Source organism: Plectropomus leopardus, chromosome 5 (genome assembly GCF_008729295.1).
Source record: "Plectropomus leopardus isolate mb chromosome 5, YSFRI_Pleo_2.0, whole genome shotgun sequence".
Taxonomy (NCBI): Eukaryota; Metazoa; Chordata; class Actinopteri; order Perciformes; family Serranidae; genus Plectropomus; species Plectropomus leopardus.
In genome coordinates this window covers 8,525,499-8,535,297 of record NC_056467.1, presented here as the reverse complement: position 1 = coordinate 8,535,297, position 9,799 = coordinate 8,525,499, and the positions used below count along the sequence as shown (strand labels likewise).

The 9,799-nt window shown below is 40.0% G+C and overlaps 1 protein-coding gene across 2 annotated transcripts; it reads right to left on the bottom strand.

Annotated features, from left to right (window-relative positions):
* On the bottom strand, positions 1–4,020 carry serpinh1b (serpin peptidase inhibitor, clade H (heat shock protein 47), member 1b). 2 transcript variants are annotated; one of them, XM_042486637.1, is made up of 7 exons: positions 3,914–4,020; positions 2,352–2,501; positions 2,039–2,231; positions 1,606–1,876; positions 1,389–1,487; positions 1,043–1,275; positions 1–933 (listed from the first exon to the last, which is right to left on the bottom strand). In XM_042486637.1, the coding sequence occupies exons 2-7, from the start codon at positions 2,468–2,470 to the stop codon at positions 631–633; spliced, it is 1,218 nt and encodes a 405-aa protein (XP_042342571.1). In that variant the 5' UTR covers positions 2,471–2,501; positions 3,914–4,020; the 3' UTR covers positions 1–630. The 2 variants fall into 2 exon arrangements, with proteins under 2 accessions (XP_042342571.1, XP_042342570.1); XM_042486636.1 differs by lacking the exon at positions 3,914–4,020 and adding an exon at positions 3,261–3,376.
* Positions 4,021–9,799: the final 5,779 nt, after the last annotated feature.

The following is a 9,799-nucleotide window of genomic DNA, read 5'->3' as shown; positions in this document are numbered from 1 at the left end:
TTCTTTCAGTTATTTTTTATTGAAAAATGAACACATTATTTCACAATCTCACAATTCAAGAGCTTCTCTGTGGAAAATACCTACAGCGAAAAAGTGGCACAGCATGGTTGGTGAGCGTAAATTAAGCACCAGACATTTGCCATCTTTCCTCTGCAGGCTCAGCTCGTGCAGAGGAACATTTCAGTGCAGACTGGATGCAATATAAAGGAAAAAAAATTGAGCATGTGAAGGGAATGAGTGACACAGTTGTAAGACAAGCTTGTGCAAAGATCTTTTTTTCTTTAAACATTAAAGATGATGCAAGAAAACGCACACGGATCATCAGAAACAAGGTGTAATGAAAACTTACTTAATATAAGCATGTCGTCTGCTGTTTGTTCATGGAGATCTCAAGTGAGGCGCATATTTGTAATTGAGATCAATCATTATTGGAAGGGGATTTAAGGCTGAGACCTAACATTTATAAAGAATGTTCCCTGGGAAGGTTTAGTGTGTCATAAAATAGCGAGCTCAGTCCACAGGTCCTATTGGAATGTGCTCATGAGGTAACAGTCATACCAAAATACACATAGATTCCTGCCATCATTTCACAAAGGACAAAATTATCCACCACAATTTACAACATTAACATTATAGCTCATCACGCATCTTGTCTCCTTTAGGTCTAACCACTCTGCCGATGTACAGGATGGAGTTGGTCTTGTTGTCCTTCACTAGGAAAATGAAGGGGTGGTCTACATAGAAAAGTTGGGGGTTCCTCAGCTTCTCAGAGCCATAGATGTTGGCGTCGAATGGGTTTCCTCCAACATCCAGCTCCAAGGCTGATGCATGGAAGACATTTGACAAGTAAAGGTCTTTCTTTCCAGAGATATTGGACAAGTCAGCCTTGGCTTTGTCCATGGCCTCAGTCAGGCCCAACTCAGCCAGATGTTTCTAGAAAAGGCAAAGAATCGATTTATTAAAAGAGCTGTTGATTGAGTTTTACATCTATAATGTACCTCTATTGTGATAACCATTAGTACATCATATTGACACCATTTACCTGCAGGTTGTGGCTGACTTCCAATGCAATTTTGGGGAGGGAAATGGCTACAGCCTTGGTCTCCAGCTTGCTGATCCAGGTTTCCACCTGCTTCCTGGTCAGGAGTTTCTCCAGGCGGTCCAGGGGCTCCAGGTGGTAGGGCATGATAAAGATCATAGAGGCCTGCTTCTGGCCCAGAGGCATGCTCAGCACAAAGATACGGTTCTCTTTGTCCTCATAGAAGTCGTACAGACCTGCAAAGTGCAGACAAATCGTACACCTTGTCTTGCTTGCATTCTTGTTGGTACAGTCAGTTTTGAGGACATAGTAAGATAAGGTCAGAAGTAGAGGCAATGGAGAAACTCACCTGTACGATGCATCATGGGAACTCCAACCGTGAATGAGCGGGTAACTAGGAAACCACGTGTATCCACCATTTTATCATGAAATTTCTCATTCCAGTGAGCTGTAAGAAAAAAATACAGTGGACTCTGTTAACACATTTGCACAATACTTTGGCATCTCCACGTCTTATTACAATGAGAAATGAAGTGAAATATGAATAAAAGACAGTTTATACTCACGCTTGAAGAACATAGCATTGACAATCATGGCGCCATCTGGGTTCTGCACATCCTTGGTGATCTCAGGCAACTTGCCATCTGTAGACTTGGCTGCCCACTCGTTGATGGAGTTCACCGCGCTCCTCTTGTCTCTGAAGTTTATTTTTGAATGGTCGTAGTTGTAGTGCTTCTTGCTTGTCTTCACAAACTCGTCAGCAAAGGAGACTGAGCTGGGGCCGTAGAGGCGGTTGTTGATCTTCCAGGTGGTGTTGCGTGTCTTGGCATCGCTCACCTAGGAGGGATCAACGTATAAATGGTGATAAATGGGCAATATGTAGAAAGTATTAAATGTCTAGTTTGAGGCTGAGTGCACTTGTGATGCCAGATTAGAGTTATAAATATGAATGTTTGAAAATTAGGTCTTACATACAGTATTTTATATTGGTGTGCTTACCTCAGAGAGAAGCTCGGACAGGCCTGAGTGCAGATGCTCATCCTTCAGTTTGTCCGCACTGAGGACAGTTTTGACCTGGGAGGCAGTGGAGGCCTTTGCACCAAGAGCCACCATGCCCAGAGACGAGGCCACCACCACAGGAGAGATCAGGATGTTCTCTGTGCCTTTCTCCTTTGCCATGTTGTGGTAGAGGCTGAATCATAAGCACAAGAAAGGTTATTTGCCTATGTTTCCAACAAGGAAAATGTAACAAAAAAAATCACCATTGTAATATACACTTAATTATAATTGCAATAATATATAAATGTCAGACCTGAAGGCCAGATTGGCGCTGTTATCAGCCAGCATGGTGGCATGGCTGCTCAATTTCTTGTCCTCTGCAGAGGCCACGAGGGCCAGTAGACAAAGAGCTACGACGTTTGTCATCCACATCCTGTTTGTCTCCAAAAGCAGCTGCAGCAGCCTGTGAAAACGGAACAGAGGACAAAGTTCTGGTTAACGTCTCTGAACCTGGGTCGGTGTCTTAAAATCTAAAATAAAACAAATATGTATTTAGATTGAGATGAAAGACACATGTCTCCTCAGAGTGAGTTTGTGTCATGAATGAATATTCAGAAATGCTTTGATTTAGTGTCTCAGTAACAAAATGCCAGGATATAGCCTATGATTAGGATGTGGCAGGAAAAGGGCCGGCTCAGCCCACACAGAAGCTTGGGAACGCCTCCAGTTTCAGGCAGCCATGTTCCCCGCCACGTAGGCAGCAACTTAGGCCTAGCTGTACTGCTGGAGCTGCTGTCCAATCAGGGTGAAGCTCTGTGCTGACTCCACACTGAAATATGATTTGTCTCTATACTCTACATTTATTGTAATTAATACAAACTGTTGCATTTCTGCACTTTGACAACTTGTTATTGAGCTAGAGGAAGACAGAATCAGAAATCACTGCATTTAGCTATGCATACATGCAGTCTTTGAGACTTTCACATGCTCTCTGTAGCAGCCATCTTTTCGCTTAGAGAAAGGGCGTGTGCCTGCAGGCTTTATTTAACTCATCACATAACTTGTTCAAACAAAGGACCAAATGCACAAAGTCGAAATTAGCCAGCTGCAGGCAGCATCTTTAAACATGTTTCTCATCAATTCTGAGTGCATATATTGCCTGTATCTCCGTACTTGCATATTTGTGATATAGCGGAAATGATTTTACATCATGTTCAGATACCTTGAGATGTTTTGATGTCTGCCATTTTCATTCTGAAAGACAAGAGTTGTATGTAGTAATAGCTGTATGTGGTAATCTCTATAGAGCAGGCAGTAGGACATTATACAGGCTCTGATGCAGACATTTTCTGTGTTGTCTTATTTCTCAATATTATACACTAGTTTTCGAACTTTAGACTAAACAAATGGAAGTTACTATACAGTTAGTCATCCACAATCTGTTTGTGACCCAGATAAAAAACTTTTATCCAATCAGCTCCAAGCAGCACTGATTTCTAGAGGACAGATTTGCACCTCTCTTAATCAAAAACAGATAGTTTACAGTCAGGGTCCAGTTCTGTATACAGGACTTGCCCTCATTTTATTGCATCTAATGCATTTCAAACAACTGACATGCAGGAAGCAGAAAGCTTTAATATCTTCATGCTGGGATAAGTTGCATGAAAACTTAAAGCAGTAGCAAAGATTTAGTCTTTTTCACTCCACATAATCTGTAATATTCTGTATGTAGGTCATACAGTCAGAGATTTGAAGAAAGTAAGGGTTAAATGGAAAGCATGCTGCACTGTTACTTTAAACCATAAAAGACAAAGCACCCCATTCTTCCTCTGCATTCCTTCCTGAATACAAAGACAGCTATCTTTTAATCCTTACCTTGTGCAGATTTGCAGGGTTTTCTCCTTCGAGTTGTGTCCAGTGAGTAGTGTAACTGTAGCACACTCTCTTGCTTTTTATATCCTGTGAGAGAACTTTCTGGAAGTGGGAATGGGATATTAAAATGAGGGCGTATTGTGTGTCCTCGGGAAGCTGGGAGCTGGGACGTCCCCCTTGAAACCACAGGCTGGAATGAGAGGGGTCGGTTTAAGTTAACTTCTCAGCACTGGTCTGGGCTCAGCCTTCAAACTTTACTTCCTGAGGCTGCACACAGAAACGCAGAGAAAATCTGATTCTGGGTCAGTCTTAGCTGCTTTGGAGCAGATATTCTTCTTAGCCTTTAGGTTCTAAAGCTTATAGCTGACTCAATCTCTAATATTGATTTCATCACATGTGAAAAGTGTGTTTTAATGTCTACTGAATGATTTTTATGCATTAAAAATGCATTAACACACTGTTTTTCTTGCAAATTTGAGTGTGTGAGACTCTTTGGTGCACAACTCCTCTGCAATCTCAGCAGACAAGACAGTGAATGAGTCCATTGAAAAGCATGACAGGGAAGTAGTCACCTTACTTCTGTTAATCGTGTTGCACATATTTCTAATTTCAAATGGAAATGTCCAGAACTTTAAAAGCTTTACTCAGGAGAATATCTGCTTCACATAAGCTCCCCAGGCCTACCCCCACCCCCACAGTGCCACGTCTGTCCAACTCAGCAGCTGATTGCAGGGTGCTGGAAGGATGGGGGTGTAAAGGAGAAACACTGTCGTAAAAACTGCCGACAAAGAGACAAAATAAGTCATAAATTGGCCACTTGTGAAACACCAATTCAGTCCTTACTTACACACATCAAACTGATATAATGTCAGCTTTTGATATCAAATTTTATAGTGTATTTCAGTTACATTTAAATACAAAGGATAACCCAATGAAGTTAAATGCATAACTTATTTCCACTGTGGTCCTCTGAAGTAAGTTATAATGGCAACTTAGACAATATTTTAGACATTTGGACAATACTTTACAAATGTCTGCACATAGCCACCACTTCTAAAACCATGCAGTTAATTTTCTTAAATTATATATATACAAGTCCACTGATTATTGTTAATACTTGCTTTTGTTGTCATTGTTTTTATGTGAAAACTTACTTGGCAATAAGCCAGATTCTCATTCTTTTTTCCCCCGTGTATAATCTGTGTAAAGACTCAGATTGCCCCGATTATATCCACTATACAATGACAGAGCAAGGCATTTTATAGCTACCCTGCATTACAGTATACATTTTGTGTCTGACACAAACTATTTTACAAAAGTGTAAAAAACTCTAGCAACATTTGTTGTATTTTGAAAAAATGTTTGCAAGACCAGATTCGGATTGTGGTCTTCATCAGAGTCTACAGGGCCACAAGCCAAAACATGTTGGTCTTAATTTAAGTTTCTTTAAATACTTCAAGTGGTGCTCAAGTTTCCAAGCCTTTGATTTTATCTCCCTTCTCCATACACCTTGGAAGAAGGTTACTCCAGTAACCCCCATCCTGCTTTTTCAACCCAACTAGAGGAATCTCATCAATCCCTTTAATCCCCCTGGCTCCTCCTCTTTTGCAGCTCCCTGTCCTGACATGCCAACTGTTGAGTGGCTTGTGTTCTTTTAATGACTTGTTTCATCAAGAATGTTGTATGAGAGTTTGATGGAAAAAAAGTGGTCCCTAAATCCAAACTCCACAACCATGTCATGTAAATTCAGATATTGCATTTTTTACATTTTGGGGACAGTGAAAAAACCCTGCTTTGAAACATTTGAAACAAGAGCAGGATTGCAGTCCTTTACCTCCCCTCAGGGGGTTATTGTCATGGTGAAGAAGCCCCAACAGTTTGCAATGAAATTCCTCAGCCTATGCAGAGTGAGGGTAACTTCAGGGTCAAGCAGGTCTGAACAAATTTCCTGATACACTTAATCTCCAATGACACTGCAAACCTTTTATTGTCTTCCTTGAGTGGCAAAGGCCTGGAAGCTCACAGGGGCAGGTAATTAAAATAAGATCACACAATTGTAAGGGTGGGATTATTTTTGCAACAGTGCATAATCTAAAGCAGGATTCATGTTTGTAAGGGACATATGTTTAGGGGTGGGTATTTGTATGTTTAGGGATGGGTATTTGTACCTCGCAGTACCACCTTTATACTGTTTAATACTGCGTGTGAGTTTAGGTGTTTTTGTGAACATAAAGAAGGCTCTCGCACTTTCCTGAACCCTATAGTGATACTTTAACTTTTAACGAATGAAGAGCGAAGGATCTTAAAGCTAAAGGCTCAACACTAAGTGATGCAATATTTCAGCACCAACCAAGAGAAGGAAAAGGAGATTTGGAGGGTGGAGCTATGGGTTGCTATTTGAGGAAAGGAGCTGATTCAACATCTGGACGTCATTCCACTACCCTCCGCACCAGTCTTGGTCAGCCGCATCCTCAGTTATGTTGCTAAAAGAGAATTGAATCTATCAATATGATGTTTTTTTTGCTGTTGATTTTCAAGTCTAAATTTGGATTTCAGTGATAAATCATATCTATTAACAGAATACCAGCACTTTTTAACAGAATCATCAGTATTTTAGAAGTAGTTTAGCGTGCAATATTACTGTGGGTAGGCCTAATCATATAAGTTGTAAATCTTTGATATATTGTAAGGAACAGAAAACAACAAAATTACACTCCAACAGGTGCAGCTGCATTGTAGCTAAGGTTTCCACTGTGCACGCTCACAGAGGTATATGGGGGGCTGCAAGCAAACAGAGGAGTTCAGTCAGTCTCCTATTTTACCATCTGTGTTAGTCTTTCAAACAAAAACACTGACAGTATTTTGGCAGCGTGTTGCAACTGTTTAGGGGGTTTCTAAACACCCCTTGGTCTGCTTATCTCTTCTAGAAGGATTGGTGTTTAGTTTCCTCTTAAATTTACTTTACAGATGGGCTGACACATTGTTATTTACTGATTCCAATGTTAAGCTCTCCCCAGGTGCAGCAGAGACAGTTTTAAGTGGAAAATAAAATGTATTAACCTATAGGAAATTAAAAGTTTTCATTATCATTAAAAGTTTCTCAAAGAGGTTTCTGACAGTTTTGTAAATTATGCAACATATCCATCTGTCTAAGTTTGTTGTGGCATACCTGTCAACCCCAAACTGCTATGACCCCGACACACTGAGGACATGATGGACACAAAGACTCAAGTGAAGGAAAGTAGAGCACAGCTGCCAAATAGAGCATGACGCAAGACCAGAGAAATGTTTCAGCTTCACTGTATGATGTAACTTTCTGAAGTTTTTTTCGCCTATAAATGCAGTGAGCTGCTTCACCAGTTTATAATCTGTCTATGTGCGCTGTCATTTTAAACCAGACTCACATTAGCTGTAATGAGGTGGTGATGAATTAAGCAAGATTTTAAAGGCACAGACTATACAGTAACTGCATTAAACAACTGCAGATTTACATGGACCGAAACAGTTCAATTACAGCTCCCTAAGAAAGTATGTTATACATTCATTTTTTTATCAGTAGATTTATGACAAAAAGGTTTTATCCTCATATCACTGATTGTATCCATTCACTAAACAGTGTATCTGTAACTTCATGAAAGAAGACATTTGAAACTAGCCTGTCTGTTTAAAAGGTGTTAAAAATATCCAAATGAATTACTTTCTGGGCAAATGTATGATAATCCATCAAAGTGATAAGGCCTGCCATGTTGACCACATGCTAAAATTCTGTACTGAACAAAATTTATAGTTGGATAACTCAAGGAAACATTTGCAGTCATATTGTGCCAGTTTTTACAGAGCAAAGGTCTATTTTGGATTTCCCTTGATGATGACAGGGCAGCCATACTCTTAATCCCTTTAATAGTTTTGACCAAACATGCCCCCTGGTGGGAAAAGTTTGAAAGGTCCCTCAAAGCAATCAAAGTTTTCTTTGTAGTAATTACGGTTTTAATTAAGGAAAGATTTAAGTTTGTGTTCTCTACTTTATTTTAGAGAAGTTTTTGAATTTAACATGCTGGCAGAGAAAACAATTAAAAAAGCAGAATTTTTGCACTGAAACTAAAAACATCCACCATCACTTAGGATCTAAGGATATAAGCCACAAATGTCAACAAATTTAAAAGAACCAGTGGAAATCATTTTAACTGTTTGTCAGACACAGTAGATATTTCAATTGTGGGTGTGTTGCATTGTGGATAAACAACCACTAGATGGGGTGCAAAGCAACACAATAAAAAAAAAAAAAAACAGTAAGTCAGTAAGATGAGTTCTAGTCACTTCCACTTTATTTTTATGACCCTCTGACACATGTTACTGTTGTCATATTTCCAGTATGGAAAATTAAATAAAATTGAAATTAAACTACATTAACAGGTTCAGTGTATGTGGGATGGCTCCTGACATCAGCACTTGTCTCTGGTTTCTATGTAGGAGTAAGTAATATATTTCATACTAACTCCCTGTAAAAGTTTTTAGAGTATTATAATGTGACAGTGTTGTTTCAGTTCCATCTCAGACGTGATGCAGTGAGGCCTCTGAATAAATCAGACGTCCAGCAGATCTTCAAAGTCATAACAAGCAGCTGAACTGGCATTTAAATGATACGCTCTACAAGTGTCTACATTGGTATTCTCTCCCTGCACCAGTCATGTTCTGTGCCCTTTCAGACAGCAGCCAGTCACAAACTCCTCACCGTGCTGTAACACCACCTGCAGAGGAGACCCATACCAGCCATCCTACCCTTCCTGCTTGTGGATTCTGGTTGACATTTTAAAATGGGTGGAGATCATAACAAAGCGCAGCAGCTTGAGCTGCCGACTAATACCTACCTGTGGAGAGAGGAGCAGGGAAGCCCAGACCTGCCACATCAAATAGAGATATGTCACAGGAAATCATCCTGAGAGGAACATTTCAGCTAGCTCCCCCACCTGTAGAGATGGTCATGGAGAGACAAGGTCAACGTGTATGTGTGTCTGTGAGCGGCTGCATGGGTATGACGGTGGTGATATGATCTTGACATCTAATTATTCGGTTTGAAGTAATCTTTAATGGTGAGAATATTAAGGAGTAGTTAAACCGCTTTTTGATGTGAATGTAGTCTTCTGCAACACACCTTGCACAAAAACAAGCTCTTCATTTGCATCAATATGATGCTACCCAACATCACTGCACTGACTGTCTCCTTGGTGATACATTTGATCTGTTACTCCTTTTAACCACAGTTCCTCCTCCACTTGACACAGACGTGTTCATAATTCAGGTTAACTAATTAAATGCGACTGATCTGAAAATCGTCAAATTCTTCATATACTGTATGTGTATCTGCTGATGAGTCATTTCACATGCTAGAGACCTGCTGTCTACCTGTTGTTGTTGAAGATGATCAACACAGTCTGAGAAAGTTTCACAAGAAAAACAGCAATGTATGAAATAAATACATAATTTTATACTTTATATGATAAATGCACTGTGGGATGATGTACTCCAGGAAAAGCAGTCTGTCTAATCAAACTAGAATCATTGTGATTGAACATCTCTTTTTTTTTTTTTTATATTGCCAGCTGTCACTTTTGGATAGCACATCACAGCACTGTCTGGATGCTTAACAATGGATGAAATTTTATCTTTGCAGACAATGCAATGTGTTTCTTTATGTCTTCAATACCCAGTGACGGCAGTGTCAGGAGCTGGAATCAGGTCAGTTTATTTGGCCCAATTCTGGGGCGTCATTCATCCTGAGTCTTAGCTGGGTCAGACATGACTATTCTTTCTGTGTGCAGAGTTTGGGTGGATGTTGGGCCAGGTCATTTTTTAAGCGGCTCTGTGATGGGAGTTTCAGCAGCCATTATT

What these genes read in the sequence shown, in the direction of transcription:
- serpinh1b (XM_042486636.1), bottom strand. Translation starts at nt 3,361, where the DNA reads ATGTCCTACTGCCTGCTCTATAGAGATTACCACATACAGCTATTACTA. An exon ending in TGTCCGAGCTTCTCTCTGAG is followed by an intron (nt 1,877 to 2,038) that starts GTAAGCACACCA and finishes GATCCCTCCTAG; the next exon opens with GTGAGCGATGCCAAGACACG. An exon ending in AAGTCAGCCACAACCTGCAG is followed by an intron (nt 934 to 1,042) that starts GTAAATGGTGTC and finishes TGCCTTTTCTAG; the next exon opens with AAACATCTGGCTGAGTTGGG.